Source organism: Brugia malayi, assembly GCF_000002995.4.
Source record: "Brugia malayi strain FR3 genome assembly, contig: Bm_v4_ChrX_scaffold_001, whole genome shotgun sequence".
Taxonomy (NCBI): Eukaryota; Metazoa; Nematoda; class Chromadorea; order Rhabditida; family Onchocercidae; genus Brugia; species Brugia malayi.
This window is the reverse complement of record NW_025062479.1, coordinates 9,086,925-9,105,474: the sequence shown is the minus strand read 5'-3', so window position 1 is coordinate 9,105,474 and position 18,550 is coordinate 9,086,925. Positions and strand designations below refer to the sequence as shown.

At 33.2% G+C, this 18,550-nt stretch overlaps 6 protein-coding genes across 9 annotated transcripts; 3 read left to right on the top strand and 3 right to left on the bottom strand.

The window, feature by feature from the left end:
• Nucleotides 1-82: 82 nt before the first annotated feature.
• Nucleotides 83-4,210, top strand: Bm9179 (Uncharacterized protein; the record flags this gene model as incomplete). Of its 2 annotated transcripts, XM_001898744.1 has the most annotated exons (8): nt 83-155; nt 694-800; nt 1,224-1,315; nt 1,896-1,980; nt 2,256-2,356; nt 3,332-3,424; nt 3,548-3,716; nt 4,013-4,210. In XM_001898744.1, the coding sequence occupies 8 exons, from the start codon at nt 83-85 to the stop codon at nt 4,208-4,210; spliced, it is 918 nt and encodes a 305-aa protein (XP_001898779.1). The 2 variants fall into 2 exon arrangements, with proteins under 2 accessions (XP_001898779.1, XP_042930126.1); XM_043074192.1 differs by lacking the exon at nt 3,332-3,424.
• A 1,421-nt stretch (nt 4,211-5,631) lies between these two features.
• Nucleotides 5,632-6,554, top strand: Bma-fahd-1 (Uncharacterized protein; the record flags this gene model as incomplete). The annotated part of the gene is made up of 3 exons (XM_001898745.2): nt 5,632-5,700; nt 5,776-6,018; nt 6,219-6,554. The coding sequence occupies 3 exons, from the start codon at nt 5,632-5,634 to the stop codon at nt 6,552-6,554; spliced, it is 648 nt and encodes a 215-aa protein (XP_001898780.1).
• Nucleotides 6,020-6,526, bottom strand: Bm321 (Uncharacterized protein; the record flags this gene model as incomplete). Of its 3 annotated transcripts, none has more annotated exons than XM_043074190.1 (2): nt 6,020-6,070; nt 6,272-6,436. In XM_043074190.1, 2 exons carry the CDS (start codon nt 6,434-6,436, stop codon nt 6,020-6,022), a joined length of 216 nt encoding a protein of 71 aa, XP_042930124.1. The 3 variants fall into 3 exon arrangements, with proteins under 3 accessions (XP_042930124.1, XP_042930123.1, XP_042930125.1); XM_043074189.1 differs by lacking the exon at nt 6,020-6,070 and adding an exon at nt 6,123-6,137 and having other exon boundaries at nt 6,272-6,526; XM_043074191.1 differs by lacking the exon at nt 6,020-6,070 and adding an exon at nt 6,123-6,137.
• A 1,240-nt stretch (nt 6,555-7,794) lies between the features above and the next one.
• Bma-siah-1 (Uncharacterized protein) lies at nt 7,795-9,828 on the bottom strand (the record flags this gene model as incomplete). The annotated part of the gene is made up of 7 exons (XM_001898746.1): nt 7,795-7,972; nt 8,233-8,428; nt 8,717-8,823; nt 8,994-9,126; nt 9,276-9,411; nt 9,532-9,623; nt 9,699-9,828. 7 exons carry the CDS (start codon nt 9,826-9,828, stop codon nt 7,795-7,797), a joined length of 972 nt encoding a protein of 323 aa, XP_001898781.1.
• Nucleotides 9,829-10,498: 670 nt separating this feature from the next.
• Bma-tbc-13 (Uncharacterized protein) lies at nt 10,499-14,819 on the bottom strand (the record flags this gene model as incomplete). Its single annotated transcript, XM_043074188.1, has 11 exons — nt 10,499-10,538; nt 11,231-11,415; nt 11,836-11,975; nt 12,042-12,185; nt 12,584-12,767; nt 12,858-12,995; nt 13,083-13,173; nt 13,548-13,684; nt 13,883-14,064; nt 14,326-14,405; nt 14,797-14,819. The coding sequence occupies 11 exons, from the start codon at nt 14,817-14,819 to the stop codon at nt 10,499-10,501; spliced, it is 1,344 nt and encodes a 447-aa protein (XP_042930122.1).
• Nucleotides 14,820-15,877: 1,058 nt separating this feature from the next.
• Bm9180 (Uncharacterized protein) lies at nt 15,878-16,276 on the top strand (the record flags this gene model as incomplete). The annotated part of the gene is made up of 2 exons (XM_001898749.1): nt 15,878-16,057; nt 16,145-16,276. The coding sequence occupies 2 exons, from the start codon at nt 15,878-15,880 to the stop codon at nt 16,274-16,276; spliced, it is 312 nt and encodes a 103-aa protein (XP_001898784.1).
• Between the last annotated feature and the right edge of the window lie 2,274 nt (nt 16,277-18,550).

The following is an 18,550-nucleotide window of genomic DNA, read 5'->3' as shown; positions in this document are numbered from 1 at the left end:
ACAATTAGAAATCATACATGTTGGTTCTGTAGTGTTTGACAGCAAACTGTACAGAATTCACTTAAGACATATATGTAATTATATGTTACTTCAGATGTCAACCATTCATCATCAACAACAGTCTGTTCTTATCACTGGGGCAAATCAGGGAATAGGTTTACTACATTTCATTATCATTTCAGTAACAAAATCTGGGCTCGCAATTTTATTTGATCATGAATCATCAATCTTTTTTTGCTTTATCCATTTCCGGTGAAATGTAACCTTTGCATTAGACAAACTTTATGCAAAAAAATAGACTAAATCTTTAATATAACCAGCTTAAATTGTACCTCAATTGCGCCAAAAGCATCGGAAATGGAAGTTCGGAAGATTTTTAATGATTTATAATTAATAGAAAATTAATAGTTGTCTGCTTAAACATCAATAACGGTTAATTCATGAAGGTCCATTTAGTCTCTTAAAATGAATCTTTTTGATTATAAATTATTTAAAATGATAAATGAATAGTTTCAGTTAAATTCAAATTTAAAATATCAAAAAAAAAAAAAGGATTGGGATACAAACAGGCCCTGTCAATGACCTAACCATTCTTATGGAAGGCAACATACTGTCAACCATTTACTACTTATTTTAATCTGTTTGATAACTAAATTATCGGAAGAAATAATATCCTTAAACAGTTACATTTAGGTTATCATACCGCACTTCAACTATGTGCCAAGGGATATCGCGTTACCATTGCATGTCGTAATATTTATAAGGCAAAATATGCTTGTTCGTCTATTATTAAACGATTGGTTTGTGATTCTATGTTGTGACATTTCACTTAGTTTTTTAAAAAGAGACTTTCGCTTAATTTTTGTCGAAACTTCTTTAATCATAATAATAAACCAAAATGTTATTGAAAATAACTACTACTGCTGTACAGTTACTATTGGGAATAGTAACTGTACAACAAGATTGAGTATTTTCAAGCTTATTTATTTTTCATTCAAAAAAAAAAGAAATTTTATTTTCTTTTCTAAATATATTTTTTTTCTAATTTTAAGAATTTTGGAGGGAGAAAAAGTAAGTAAAGAATTAAAGGAAAATGTTATAAAATGAGTAAAGTTCTGTTCCCTAGATCATGCTATTTATCATATTTATTTGTACTTCTACCAGTTACAATCGAGAAAAGTAATTGCAATACATTTTTTTTAAAGTTTCAAGTATTTTTTCAGGGTAATAACGTGTTCATTGATTTCATTGCCATTGATTTGAGTGAGCTGTCATCAGTTTCGGAGAGTGTTAGTGTGATTGCTGCTCAAAAGCGGTGAACATTTCATGTTTCTCTATATTATACAATAGAAACAGAAAAATTTCAGTTTCTCACTGTAACAAATTTTCACATTCTCTTCGAATTTCTCTATATTTATTTCGATAGAAGAACAAAGTGCATAAGTTGTGCTTAAGCTAAATGCGGAAAGTAAAAAGGAAATTTTTGGATGAGAAAGCTTTAAAAATGAACTTAAACTTATTGATTAGAAGAATTTCTAGTTCAAATCCATGCTGATCCGTTTTCTTAATATTTCATCCATTTATCTTCGAGATAATGTGATTTAATTTTACTATCGGATATGAAAACCTAACAAAAACTGATATTTTAGTCGTTAGTACCTCGAAATTATTTGTTTAATACATCCATTTGAGAAGCAATTTTTATTATCTTAAAAAAGACAAGCCGCAGCGTGTTGAATGAATTTGATACATCATTCTCTGTCGAACAATAATCGATTGTTTCTAGAAAGAAATTAAATTAGTTTGTCATGAAAGAAAAAATTTTCTTCTATGAAAAGATGTTTTCAAGTATTGTTAACATCTGCTTGTAATTTAAGATAATGAATCTGTTACAGATGTTATGATATAATCATTTTAAATGCTGCTGTGTTACTACCAAAAATATGTAAAACAAAGGATGGATTTGATACTACATTTCAGGTATTATACTCCTATTACTCTACAACTTTCTTATTAATTCGTGAGTTATTTTTGTCTCCATTCATTTCTTTTAAAATTGATGATGTGTATTTAAAAAGGAGTCTTATGTTACTAAAGAATGATACTTCTAATAAGTATCCGTAGCTTGTTTATTTAGAGAATTTGTTTGTTACAGGTGTTGCTATTGTACCTTGATGAAAATCTTTTATGAAAAACATGATTTCAGTGTAGCACAGTTAAATTTTATGGTATTTTACTCGATGCATAAGTTTCAGGTGAATTATTTGTCACAACTGTACCTGTTGAACGAATTGATAGGCGTCGCAACGCCGAAGAAAGGAGTCAAAATTATTGCACTTACGTCGATTTTGTATAAGTAATTTATGCACACTTCATTGAAAGAACAAAATAGAGAAGGAAATGAAATAATGAAATATAAAGGAAACATAAGCCGAGATTATCAAACCTTATTTCTTATCTTCATTTCATTCTTGGTTAATTATTAAGTGTGGGAATTCATGGAGATGAGAGACTGAACTGAGAGCAGGCAGAAAGAGAGAAAGAAAGAAAAAGAACGACTGTTTTTTTTTTTTTTTTTAACAGATCTTAATACTATACGAAACTGCCTCCTGTTTTGATGAAGTAGGTTCGGGAAATTTGTAGAAATGATTTTTGCGAACGCTGTTAGACAAGATTATCGTGAAAGAAGATTACGGTAAAAATTATTAAAAGATTTGATTCAATTTATTTGATAGTTGCTTTCTTCATAGCTGGGATAAGAATTCATTGAAAAGCAGGTAGATATGCTATTTTTTGAAGATACCAGTGATATCACTAAATATTTAAAAAATTTATATATTTCATTTATATATATATATATATATTAAATACATTTAAAAAATTTCCTTTGTCCACTTCGGATGGAAAGTGGGTCGATTTATTTTTATCATTTATCCAGTGAACAAAGTGCAAAAAAATTGTACAGTGCAACCAAAACAGGAAATTTATTCATAGTGATCTCGAATTTGCCGTATTTTCGTTGTACTCATACCGGATTTATTGTCAAAAAAGGGCATTTGAATCCTATCCACTTTCCTTTGTTTGAAAACAGATTCATTTTCAAACACTATAAATTTTCCTGGTTTTCAAACTAAATACGATTTGCGGAAATATTTAATAATTTCACTTAGATTAGTTATAGATTATAATTTAAAAAAGCTTTTTTGAAGTGAGGTTTCTTATTCCTAAAGGTAAAATATAATGAAAGATACTGTCATATTCGTTTCAACTGATTTTGATTGAAATTCACAAATTGAAAAAAATAATAAACTCAAATTTATTTCTAATTTAGATTTCTGTGTCCCAAAATATCTTCGAAACGTGATCACTTGCATAAAATGTTTTCGCCGTCGAGTAGTACTTCTGGATGGCTCAGCTATGCTAGGTCATTCGAATCTCGTATTCTTACTACCATATCTATATGAGTGATACGATATTTTTTAAGAACAAGAAAAAGATAAAAAATGACCAAACAATCTGGATCTGCTAAATGTTGTCTATTATACAGGTCAAAATTAGCAACAGCAATGTTGGCTTGCTATCTTGATCGTATCGAGGGAATCCAAGCAATTGCTGTCCATCCTGGTGCTGTAAATACATCACTTAGTAGCAACATCTCGTCACGCATGCGAAAAATTTTAAAGACTATACATGCATCTCGATTTCTTTCTCGAGTTGTGCGTCTTTATTTATTGTTAATATCATTAATTTTGAGCAAATAACCTAAAGATTAGTTTAAAAGATTTTATCTACCAATGAATTTTGTAAAAAGTCTTTGTACCAATTATTACCCGAATTCTGGATTCAATCTTGATTTAAATATTTTCAAATCAAGATTGAATTCGATTTGAATTGTTCTTTTTTAATTTTCTGATTTCACTTTTGCAGTTTCTATTCTGAAAAATAAACAATATAAACTTCAATTCAAAACGAAAAAACAGCCTTGGAATGTAAAGGAAAATATTTGTTTCAGGAAGATGCAGCACGAAATGTAGTTGAATGTGTTGAAAAAGGCCACTTGCCAAATACTTTTCGGAACAATACCGATTACAATGTCGTTCCGAAAAGGATTTCGAGTGAACAAAATGAAATTAACTTGATGATTCTTAGCAATGAAATGATTGCAAGTGCAATTTCACATTTCTGCCCCAATCGTATTCTTTATAGCTAAACTCAACATTTTTGTGAATCTAATTCATTCCAGCATTACTTAAAATTGTTTATATATCTGTTTTTTCTTTTTAACGAATGAACTTAAATTATTAATGAATCTTTGAAAATTAAAAACTAAATTCCCTTTTAATTTAGGTCAGGAATATTTTCTTTCCCATCATATCATTACTAGAAATCTGTACGGTGCTTTGATATATTTATTGGTCTATCCCAACCGGTTATACAAATAGTTATACAAATATTGTTTTAATTCAGGTTCCTTTTATGTACATTTACTTCGTTGCTGTTCATCATTCACTTCTAATGATAATATTAGGAAGCTCTACTTCTGTTGTCTGGAAAATCATTTTTCACATAATAATCAAAAAAATTCTTAAATAAAGATAGAGTTATGTTTACCACATCACTTTACATGATTTTTTTAAACTTGTTTTACCATTCTAAATTCAAATTAAATTATTTTTTTAAATTCTTATTGCTTACATATAAATTTCGAAATGAAAACTGCGGCAAGAAATTATTTCCAAGTAAGTTCTAAGAGAGGCGAATGAAGTGAATTTGGCAACTATGAGATTGTATCTTAAAGCTGTGTCATACTGCCACGAAAACATGAAAAGCAAAAAAAATATCTCAACAGCTTGATAATAACAACAAATAGCCAATAGCATAAACTGTATCAAATGTATTATGAATTCATAATTTAAGCCAATAAGACAATTTTCGGCTGTGTGTCAGGTCACTCATTTAGCTACAAATATTAATTGGCTTCATTTAAGCATTATTATGGCTAATAAGTAATTAGAAATAATACTTAAATATTTTATAAGTTTCAAGTGACAAATTAAATAAGTTAAAATAAAAGGAACCTGAAAATGAATACTACCAATCATATGTAAGAGACAAAAAACTAATCAGCTGTTGAACATCCAATAATATTTTATTAATTTAATAGTTAAAATTTCATTTCGCCATCAAATATTCTCATCAACTTCTTATGGCAAAATCGTACACAGAAATAACAACGATAAGCAAACTTTCGCCTGCTAATTGTTACCAGTACTTCCAGAAAGTTTGTAACTGCTTTTCAGATTTTAAGGTGCTGAAAGGTGTGAAAACACAGCAATTGTTTTAAGCCATCTGATGCACAATTTCATTTGTTATAGTTTTTATATATGAAATTTGTAAATGATTTCAAAGATATAATGCTAAGAATATTATTGATTTTAATTTTCTAACTATACCATGATAGTATTGTTAGAGCGACATAATTAAATATTGCTCAATGATATTTAATTAATGATAGGAATAAATCATTTATGAAAGAATTTAGACATTATATTTTCATAAATACCTAGAGAGCACTCGCTCGTTCGGCAGTTCAAGTGACCTGTAACTAATCTTTTAAGTTCTGTTAAGAAGATGGTGTTGCAATTGTCGAATTTCCGTAGTCTCGGGAAAAAGATTGTTTGTGTCGGTAGGAATTATAAGGTTTGTCGTCTTTAAGAATACATGCATATGCATAGTACATTTTTATGAAGGTTCAACTAACGGAGGTTTTTGCAGGAGCATGCCTTAGAATTGGGAAATGCAATACCGAAAATACCACTATTTTTTGCGAAATCAACAAACAGTTATGTGTCACAAGGACAATTTATCGTCCCGCCGCCTGGTTGTAAGATATTACATCAAGAAGTGGAACTTGGTGTAATTTTCAACAAGACAGCGAAAAATATCCCGTCATCGCAAGCATTTAACTATGTTGGCGGGTACACGGTAGCCTTGGACATGACGGCTCGGGACTTCCAGGTCATTTGTCATCATACTCTTTTGCACAGATAAAAAAGTCCTTCAATGCTGTCTGAAAGTTCCGATTTTTAAGTTCCGACATCTTTAATGAACCATCGTGCAACTTACTTGTTGAGCCACTGAAATGTTAATAGTTTATAGTCGCGTGGGAACCTGGCTTCAATAAAGAGCATTTTTTGACATATAGCTTTAATTTGCAGGATGAAGCAAAAAAAACAGGGATGCCTTGGTTCCTGGCAAAATCATTTGATACCTCATGTCCGGTAGGATCCTTCATTGATGTCAGTAAAATCGCCAATCCACACGACGTTGTGTTATTTTGTCGTATAAATGATGAAGAGAAGCAGTGCTGTCGGACCGACGCTATGATTTTTGACATACCAACTTTAATCGAAGTTTTAACAAAATACGTCACCATGGAACCAGGTGATATGCTCCTCACAGGTACACCATCAGGCGTAACACCTGTAAAATCTGGTGACTGCATTGAATTTGGTTTGAAAGACATAGCATCGTTTAAATTTTACGTCCAATAAAAATTCAGGTTTTCGGCTTAGACTTTTGCCTCTTTCGAGTAGGGAGTGACGACTAAATGGCTATTAATTTAACGAATGATCAATTGAATCTAAAAAAAAAAACGAATACTATCATCGTCCAAAATGAAACGTATAAACGAAAAGCAGAAACTATTTATATACAAAAATACAGCATTCAAGTTCGACAGCTACCCTGATCTCTTCTCTCATTATCCATCTTGGCTAACGAACCAATAAAGAATTTGATCGGAAAGGATATGCCCTATATGAAGAATAATGATACAGGACAGCTTTTCAGTAATGACAAAACGCGGTAATTTCACAAATACATTCGCACGAGAAATGCAAAGGAACCTTTCAACAAGAATTAACTAATAAATCTATCTAAACAGTAGAAACAAATCTTTTTTTGCACTATTAAACATGCAACGACTAATACGCAAAAACGAATGAAATAAGCAGCGTTGCGAAATGTAAACTAAGGCTGCGTACTTTTACCACTACAATCAGAACGGAACACTAAAGCAAAAAATTCCACAGAGCATAGTTAAGCAAAATATGGAAGAAGTAAGTAATTTGATATAGTCAATCTAACAGAAAACAGATTAAGATAAATTTCTGGGAGAACCGAGATAGTGATTATATACACTGCTATCACTTGATATTAATACTTGTGTGACTACAGTATCGGATTTGGCAGAACCTTTTCCCGTCAAGAGGACTCCTACCCAATTTCTTATAAGTACACTAGAAATAACAGAAAATAAAAGGAAGTTAGGTGAACGATGATTATCATTTACGCATACAGAGATTCTCGCATTAGAAACTAGATGGCTAGCGCACATGAAACGGACTCCAAACATAAAAGTATGTTTTCTCCTTGAAGGATATAATCCTTAAATTACACGTTTAGCTTCCTTTGCTTCCTAAGAATTTGTGCTCTTAATGATAAAATAATTTTTTGAAAGATCACTAAATAAGCTAAACCCGTATACGCACATGCGTAACATGTAGGAATGCGAAATATAGCTTTATTACATTTCGCTTCTGGAGATGGTTTAACATGCGCTAAACTGTACTGAGACTGTTATTGAGTATTTGTAAATACTGTCGTTGCTATTAATAACTGAAAACATAAATTCATAAATATATTCGTATCGAACTTCCCTCTCTCTTCCAATTCTTTCCGTTACTATCGCCACCAACATGAAATCGAATAATGGCATAGCTTTGAACAAGTTCAGACCATGGATATCGTAACATTGATACCAAGATTACCATTTTCGGCAAACAACTGAGCAGTCTGGCTATCGAATGCCATACAATCTGACAAAGATATTGCGTGTGCCACACCTTCATGTATACTACGTGGGGACGCCTCCCAGCTAAAACGGCGCCGATGTGTTGCTAATTCAAGCCTGTAAGCAGAACAAAATTAGAAATTCATATGAATACAAGGACTTTTTGTTGTGAAATTTAATTCAATTTTTCTTTCACACTGTCACTCCGGCTTTGAACGGATTCAAAGTATCAGTTTTGGCTATCCACATCAAAATCTTCATACATAACCAAAAACCCAAAACTGCTTCGCATCGGACTAATCCAGTTTTTTGCTTCGCAAACTGAATTAGTCCGACTAATCTCGTCTACCAAAAACTCTATCCACTATAATACTTACCGATACATGAAATTCTCGGATTCTTTTTTAGCGCCAATCAGTTGCACAACAGCATAGAACATCTGATTACCATCCTGGAACTTTTCTTGTTTTTCTAGCACGAGCATAAAGTGATAACCGAAACAAGACTGCATCATTACCCAATCTACAGCACCAGGTAGATTGATGTCAGTAGCCAAAAAGACGATATCTTCACCTGCAGTTAGATTCATTCCAATGTTTCCCTTCACGATTACTTTAAATGCGATATAAGAAAACTGATGTGCTTTGACTTTTAATAATTGGTTAGAAAGAAGGAAAGTTTTATCATAAAAGAAATATAGAAATTGCTCTTCACGAAGCAATAACCAACTGTAAGGCAAATTTACATACAAAACTATTGGTAACTCATAACAAAACAAAGATATAAGAAACACGCTGTAAGTAAAGAACAGTGAAATCAAAATCTTTTCGTCTTCCATGAAGCAGACGAAAATGAACTGACCTTGTAGAGTAGTAATAGATTTGTGAACTTTCATGAGATGTCCCATAACTTCGGAGAGGCTTCCCTGCCATTTGCATGATGCTCCGGGACACGGACAACAATATGGGCTAGAAATAATCACAATAAAATATCAGAACAATACCTGACAAGAAAACATAAAAATACATTAAGATGTACGGTGTTAACAGAAACAAAATACCATATTTTACTCTTATGCATTTCCTTATATTTCCTTATAAAAAGGAACTTGGACCAGAACAGAAGCACAAATGCTTACCGAAACTCACAAAGTTCCTCGTGTTCCACTTTTTCAACGTGTGAAAATGTAAGTGGACAGCCTGAGCCAGAAAATTTGCAAGGAAACATAACGGTGTTTGCGATTTTTTCCAATACCAAATTTCGAACACTTGCTGTAAAAGACACCGAATAAAATGCAACAATACTAGCTAAAATATGAAAAATGATCTCATGCATGCTATCCTCTCTCCTTGGAGAGAAAAGAAAATGCTTGAAACATAACAATAAATTTCTAAATCATTTCAACAGTTTAGAAACATACGAACTGGACCCCTGCAAGTAGGACAACATGTTAATTTGGGACGGCAATTGCCACATACAAGGTGACCACTCTGGCACTGCAGGTAAGGTGGCATCATGTAATCCATGCAAACCGGGCATTCGAAAACTGACAAAACCTAAAAACAGCATTATCAACATCAGTATTTTCAGAAGTAAACAGTGATTTCCGATTTCTCGCTTAATTGGTATAAGTGAAGAGATATCAATCATTCTCAAACCGAAAAAAAATTAAAGACCTCTGGATTAGCGTTATGAGTTACATTATGCGGTGTAGAAACAGCAAATTGAGGTGCTACGCTCTGAGTAGTTACTGGATTTGAAACAGAACCTGAAAAAGTGGCTTTATTTTAACTATAATAAGTTACCTAGAGGATGTCAGAACTAGAAAATAAACCAGACTTACCGGATGGTGTGGAACCCTGGACACGCCCGACAGTTTTTTGCTGTGGCGTCGCAACACCCTGCGTCGGGTTATTCTGACCGTTCACCGCAGCTGGAGTTGCAATACTTCCCTGTTTGAACTCATTGCTCATTCTGCTGACAACTGTTAAACTCAGTTTACAAAATCCAACACTGAAACAGAGAAGGTTCAAGATATCTTTGTTGAAGAAGTTTTGCAGACTCAATCTCAAGCCTTCGCCTTGCTGCTATGAAAGCATACATATTACCATAATGTGCGCATAGCGCACGATACTCAATTACAATCTCAGAATCCTTCATAATTTTCGGGCAAAATTTTCACCACTTGGGCCTTATCTGACCAACCCTACTCACTTCCAAAGCCAATCCTTGAATCAGGATAATTGTCATACCATTTAATTCATCACTTCTAAAATTAACCACCGGACCATACTCAGAACTGCCTACATAAACAAAAACTAAACCAATATTTTGATGGACTAGAACCATATAATTTTTTGAAATATATGTCGACGAATTTAACATTTTCATACATTTCCAAATTGATATACCAAAATATAAATATATAAAATTAAAGACGGGATAATATCAGGAAAAGCATCACATGAAGCTATAGAACAAACTATTATAAATCAACAAACTATTATAAATTAACAAGTATCCAACTAAGGCAATGTTCTCTTCACAGGCATCTGAAAACAGAACTAACCGATTCATTATCGAGAGAAAATTAACACAGTTAATGCCACTGTACCAAAAAAAATCTTTAAGACATGGAAAACTTCACCAACAAGAGATGTCAACATCAACCGGTCGTCCTGTTCTAGACTTCAAATAACAAATGAATATGAAAGTACATAAAATCGGGTATAATATTATGACAAATTGAAAAAGTTGAACACTACAAAATATCGACAAAACCACGAGGTTGAAATTTGTTACAATAATTTAAAAAGTGAAGCAAACCACACTACAATATAACCAAATTCCTAGCTTACGAGCAAAACCAGATGTGAGAAAAAACATTATGACTGACATTATGCAATTTATATTTAAATGAGACATATTTGAATAGTCATAAGCTAGATGTAATGGAACAATATACATGCTTTCACAATAAATTCATAATACTTTGGAAACTATATACTTGAATTTACGCGCATCTCCTCACAATTTTTATCTGCACATTCATGTATTTCTCACCGAACTGATATATACTCTTTAGTCGCGTCTAATTTTCTCACTAATTAACTACCTATCTGTTCAATTATTTAATTAACTGCGCATTGATTTTACGACTGATGGATAGTTTATTCCAAATTCATGAGGAACACACATGTGGCATACGGTGCAGTTATAGCAACAATTTCGTACTGATTATGCACAATACTGCCTATCTGCTCATTATTTAATTGAAATGTCCCTCTTTTTCTATTAGGAATACTCGAATTCCTCCAAAACATTACTCAGAAATGAATAAATATTTGAGGGTCAAGAAACAAAGTAGCAAATTACTGTTTCTTTGACAATGTCCTCAGAACACTAGTAAAGGTGCTGGCAAGTTTGGTAGTTGGATTTATTTGTACTTTCGAGAAACCACTCTTCATGTTGTCATTATACGAGCCTTTGAAATAGTAGCACCCTTCGTTCATCTTATGTGCATTCACAATCAATTCTCCCACATCAGTTTCATGATAATTCTGCAAAAAAAAAAAAAAAGAAAGTAGCAAATTACTGTTTCGTTGGCAATGTTTTTAGTACATTAACAAAGGAATTGGTTTGATGAAAAATCATTCAGCGGTTTCAAAGAGCTATTAAATGTGAGAAAAAAAAACTTCACTTCATTAAAGCAATAGTTTGTTGTCCTGAAAACATATGTTACTGTGGGCAAAACAAGAATTTCCCAGGGGGATTGCACATACGTTGCGAGTGGAAATGTAAAACAAAGCTTAGCAAAGCAACATTTACCATTTAAATGACATTTAACATTACCAATAGCTTCAAGTTTGCCTGGAATTAAAAAATTTCTCTTATTTTCTTACTACTGGAAATGATAACCGAAATAATCATCTGCATTTCTTAACAACATATGACGTAATATAATTATTAAATCATATTACCTGCAGCATTTCCAGACATGACGTAAAATCTCCTTCAAGTAATACGATACGAACTTTCTCCATCATCGCTAAGCATATCCAGTGAAGAAATCGTAAACGATCAGGGGAAGAAAACAATGAATCCCATATATTAATAACATCTGCAAATTAAATATTTATAGTAATTTTCTGGAAACGAACTTTATATCAGTGGAAGAAGTATTCACCTGGTAGGGAGAATTCTTGCGACAGAAGTAAAGAAAGCCAGCGGAATGCATAAAACTGCGGCTTAACACCCACATCGACCAGATGATTATACAGTTCCGGGTCACAATTTCTCAATCTCTCATTAAATTCTGCGAGAAGTGATTCTATAATGTGGATAACCTAATGCTGGGATTCAATTCATTAAAATAAAGAATATGAGAATTTAAAAGTACTGTATCAACACTTGAGTAGTTCGAAGGAGAATCGAGCTCTTTTTTATATTACCCACTAAATAACACGAAATGTGTTCTGAAAGCATCGAATCGAGGAAGTACAAGATTTATCTTTCTTTTTCCTTTCATTTTCTTTTATAGGTTAGCAAGAAACATTTAGGAAGATAAAATGACATTCTGTAATAATTATTATGGATAAAAAATAGAGTAACCACAGTTATTTTTTGTCGCTCTTTTTTCCCCTCCTTCAATAAAGGACTTCATAAACTGCAAGACTGCACCATCATCCAGCTCCGTACATAATAATGATTAATTAAATAAAAACTTACCAATGCCACAGCTAGAACTATCCAGAGTTTTAATAAAATTATCTTTAATTTCGCTCATCAGCAACTGAAAACAATAATACGTATCCGCTTCAGCCGCTTCTGCCCATTCGTCGTCCGCATCACTTGCAAATACGTAATACAGTGGACCCATAATTTCATTCATTCCCTCAACATTTGAAACAATCTTAAAGTGGCTAATTAAAAAAAATGAATAGAAATATCTGTAAAGTAATAGCATACTTTAATCATATATGATAAAGTAATCTGAAATAACCTGAACATATTTGACTCCTGGATTAAGTTTGCTATACATGAATAACACTCTTTCAACCACCTGCCAGTGATATTCAACATTTTCATCAACATCATTGGAGTATTCATTGCTGGCTGTTTTAGCTGGCAAGGCAATAAACTGAAAAAAGACAACTAAACATCGACAAGTTGATGAAAAGGTAACCATGGAATAACACAAACTATTGATATGGTACAAAGAACTGACATTCCCTGCACTGAAATGACTGCCTGGTGGAACTTCAGAATAAAGATTCTCTTGCCGAATACGACATGATAAATTGATTTTTGCTGCTGATCTAAAAATAAAACACAGCAAGTTTTACAGCTAATGATGGCACAATACAATCTAATCAATCAAAAAATTAGACCTAATGTTTCGGTGATGGAGCAACAATTTTCTTATTTGTATTACCAGCCCTATCATAAACGGCTGATACATGACGGAACGTCCTGACAATAAAAGAAAACTGGAAGGGTGATGAAAAGTAAATACCGGATATCTTCCCTTTCAATTTTTGAAAAATATTTAGTAGTATTTACGAAAAAAAACGTGAAAAAGGCAAAGACAACACTGTTTGTGAAAAAAATCGCTAGAACGTGCATCCACTTAAATGATTGTGAACTTACAAATGTGAAAAATCTTTTAACTTTTCCATTTCGGAAAGCATACCTATGTGGATAAGCAGTAATTCGTTGGAAAAAATCGATTTCCGGGCAAAGCCGCCGAACATCCTTGTCTATTTGAACCAATACTTCATTGTCCTTGAAATAATTATTCCATTGACTGTCTGGGTTAAGATTTAACGGCTAAAAACAGTCTAAATGAAATACGCTATCGCTAGATTCCCCAGCTCCTTAATTCAGTTAAATATAGACTCTTAATCTAGTATGATTTTAATTCTTGACAAGATTAACATGAACCACTTGCCTCCCTATTTAATTTTATACAATGTTAAGGATAATTTATACCATATTTTAGTAAGCTCAATTAAAAAAATGACGTGCATGATCTACAGTAGTCTCGTGATCTTCCATAGATAACTGGCCCGGATGAACGATTACATCTTCAACAAGACTATTATAAATTTCACGCTGCTTTTGTAGATAGACGGACCACCGTTGTCGTTCCATAGGTAAGTAACCAAGAAGCAGGCGCCAACACAACGGTCGCAAGGAGTCGGGAACACCTAACAGTGAAATAGATTGCACGTAAAAACTATCAATTTAAGATCGAAAATCTATCTAAACTATAAATCTAACTAATTATAAAAGCTCTAACCCTCTCTTAAATACAACAACTGAATAAAACATCGTCGAAAAAATTATAAAATTGAAATCGAAGCTGTCGGAATTAATTAGGATTGGTCTGGATACCTTTCAAACAACCAAATCTACTCATAACCACAAGCAATAGAATATGCAGTATACAAATGTGGAAGATAACTTACCAAAACTGCAGCAAAGTCTCAAGTCGCTAAGATCTATTTCAGCATTTTTTAATAACAAAACTTTTTCCAACTGCAGAAGGCTGAAATATAGATTATTTTCGATATATATATATATATATATATATATATATATATATATGTACAAGTGAGCTACCAGTTTTACTGAGTTATCTGAGTTATCATACTAGAATTGATATAATTCAAGCCTATGATGTTGGTATGCAAAGTCAGGAAAAGTCGTATTTGCACTTGCAGAATGGTGATCTCAAGGAAATCATAGTAAGACCAATTTCGAGAAAGGTAAATTGCAGACGCCAAATGATCAGTCATAATCAGCAAAGGTTAGCACAATCAGCGATAGAGTAGTAACTTATTTCTTAAATGTATATGGGGCCAAGGAATCTTCGGAAAATTCCCGAGATCTATTACACACACTCAAGAAGTAGACTGATTAAAATTATATTTGCATACCGTTCCTTGTATTTTTCACCCATTGATCTTCAGAATTTTGTCGCGAACGGTGGCTTCACATTCCTGCAACACTGTTCTGTTCTGGACATGATTCCAGCTAGGAGAGAACACATATGCTCGCCTTTATCCGATAATGCGACACCTTTTTTCCAACATTCAGTGTAGATTTTCCACTTCCTGTGACAAATAGCAAGACCTCTCTGATTTGATCAACTCTTGTTATCACACTTTCTAAATTACTATATATTTCGAAATCTTTAAATCTTGGACGATCCCAACTTCTGCACACACTGTCACTAGAACCCCACGCCTCAATGCCACCAGACACACTGTCACCGAAACCCCACACCTGAACGCCATCAGACACATTGTCAATATTAATCAAAATCATTCATTTAAACCGCCCGCAAAATACCAAACGGCCTTCTGCGTATCGCCGAGAGAAACGATGAGTTGGTCGTTTTTAGTAAGTTCAACCCCCTCCCCCCCCATACTACTAGGAGTGTTTTTGACTCTGGCCAGATCTTAGTGGCATCAAAATGTTTCTATCTCTACCGTTTTAGTCAGTTGTTCAAAAATGTAATGCACGTTTGAGAAATGGTTGCAGTGAGTGAAAAAAGTCAGCATTAGCTGTACTGAAGACTTGATTTTTAGATTAGAAAGCCATAACAAAATTCAGATATGATGTCTACATTTATGCGATATCATGCAGAAAATATATGTCGGATTGAGGAACAGAAATCCCAGTCTTTTTACTTGCATCCTTGCGACGTTATGAACCATGCCAATTCCTCGACATGAATTGAATTTCATAACGAACAAAACCTTCCAACGATGTCAGCATCGGCTAGCATCGAAACTATCGGTTTTAAATTGAGATCAAAAATGTCGCTGCGACACCATCTAAATGGTATAAAAGCTGTGTATTTCATCATCCGAAGTTTCCGCGTTACTTGAGCCGGTTACTTCTCAGTTGTGTTGTGAAAGTGGGGTTGTGCGTTATTGTGTACTGCTGGTCGTAAACTGAGGGCGTATGATGTAAGTGGCATTGATTTTAGGAAATTAAGTTTTCTTTTTGGCGATGTCTGGACGTGGGAAAGGCGGTAAAGGTCTTGGAAAAGGTGGCGCTAAGCGCCATCGAAAGGTTCTACGTGATAACATTCAAGGTATAACGAAGCCAGCTATTCGTCGTTTGGCACGTCGTGGTGGCGTGAAACGAATTTCAGGTCTCATTTATGAAGAAACGCGTAGCGTGTTGAAGGTAACATTTCCAAGTGTCTAATTGTCATATGTTTTCAAAAATATTAGGCACTTATCATTCTCCTCAGAAATTTCGGAAATCTTGTAGGTTTTCCTGGAAAACGTTATACGTGATGCCGTGACATACTGTGAGCATGCCAAACGAAAAACGGTTACGGCAATGGATGTTGTTTATGCTTTGAAACGTCAAGGACGTACTCTGTACGGTTTTGGCGGCTGAATTTGTTAATATTCAGACAAGCTGTCATATTTATATGTTCAAATTGATGGCTGATTGCTTATTGGTGGCTTGAAAATACTGATAATATTTACTCATGCATATAATTTCATACTGGTGTGCACGACAGTGCTTCTTGCTAATTTTGACAGGTTGATTAGGTGGAAATATGGGCACACATGATGAAGACGAGAGTAAGGAGTGATAAAAAATGAATAAACCTGAAATAAGTGCCTAGTAAAAGCATGCTTTTTAAGCCCATTATAGTGTTGCAGCAAAAGAATGATTGCTTTTAGAAACACGACAGTCATCCCATCTCTCTTACCAGTATTTAATGTTCAATAAATTTATCAAATTGATGAGGTATAAGCAGCATATCTATTTTGTTTGCAACATATCCTCTTGGCAGTTTATATGTGTTTCCAGATTTAACATTTCTGATTCCTTTCTTTTTCTCGTGCCGCGAATATTTTTCTTTCTTGCACTTTGTAATTACATGGCAGCAAAATTTTGTTTGACTTTTCATTCGTCATTCTCAGTATAAACTTATTCCAACTTTTTTCACTTTTCTTGTGACTATAAATTAAATCATTCAGAGATTAAAGCATTTTCATTGGAAACCGTTATATTTAAGTGAGGTGATTAGTGTTTTCCGATTCAGATCTTTACAACTTAAAATTATGATCTTGAAATTCCTAGAAGTAGTATGCAAGCAATGTAGTTCAGTTGGAGCTGGGGTTTTAAGGGATTGAATTTTAGGATAAGATGATATCAGGGAGTATAATAACAGGGTATAGCGGATGTATATTATTTTTCGTATGTATATTAGATATCAGATTTCGTTGCACTCGTATGTGTTCTGGGTACGGAATTTTTCTCATTTACAAGAAAGTCTGAATTGAGTTGCGAAAAGCGATTTATTGGCAAACATTTTGTGCGTTCATAGCATGATATTTAATAATGAAGTGGAAACAGGTATGGATGGGAAGGTGAAAGCAGAAAACTTGGAGAGATTTCATGAAAGTGTTCTGTTGTGTGTAACATACTTTAAGTAATCAAGATGACATGTACACTTACAAAACGGTATCAACGGGAGTAGAGTGCACATTCACTGCAGTAGACAGTACACAAATTTAATATAAGAATGGTTGTAATGATTTTCATTTTCATTTACTATTGCTTCACAATTTATCCTCTTTGTTATGAACTTTTTGCTATAGAACAACTGTACTATGGTACGTTTGAAGCTGTATAGAAAATAATGGAATTTTGGCTTGTGCATTGGATTTCATGAAAATTTTTAAATTATCAGTCACAGTAGTCATGAGTGGCTTTTTTGCCTTGTGAAAGGAGCTTTCCAGGGTTTTTTTTTCTTTATCCGTGTTTGTAGCCAGAAGGGACAACCCTGAATATATGAGTAGAACGCTTTTTATATTTCTACAACATCAGTCTTTCTTTTGGGCTAGTATTAAGTGAAAAGGTGATTTCTTTTTTACTAATTATTAGTTTTCATTAAGTTCCCAAACTTAGTCGTGCATTAAGTTGCAGCAAATATTTAGTCCATTATGCATTACTTCCCTTACAGCTCATACAAATTATTGCTTGTTACTTTTCCGGACTACTCGAAAAGACAGATCTTGTATTATTACATAAATTACTTGAATTTCCAACACTGATATTGTTTATAGTTGCATCAGCTAATTAATCTGATATTACTTTATAATCAACAGGGTCATGTCAAGTGTTAAAATGCTCAGATTTTGATTTGTCTATAAGATATAATTGAAAAGTGCTTTAATCCCGATAATTATAACCATTAAAGTATATTTCAGCTTTAAGAATAACTCGATAATCCGTTTGTTAAATAACTTGCTTATGTACGTATTCCTTTATGCGCAAGAGTTTTATAATTTAACTTTTCTATCCAATAAATTTTCGCATTATATATGAATAATTACAAACACGGATTGTATTTTTGATGCAAAGAGTGGAGAACACGCTTGGTAAGCTTATGCTTTTGCTTGATTAAACGTAAAAACCTTTAAAAACATGTCAGACTGCATTTATATCTTTCTAAATAATTTCTGTATGATGATGAGATACATTGGAAAACCTGGCAATTACTTGAAAAAGCTGCGAGAATGCTGGCAATAATTTTGCTGTTTTACAAATTCAAACTACTTTTCCATAAATTCGGTATTATTTTTTGATGATTTATTTCAAACTTATATTTCCCTCATTTCATATTTCCGATAATATCACTCATAATACTTCCCA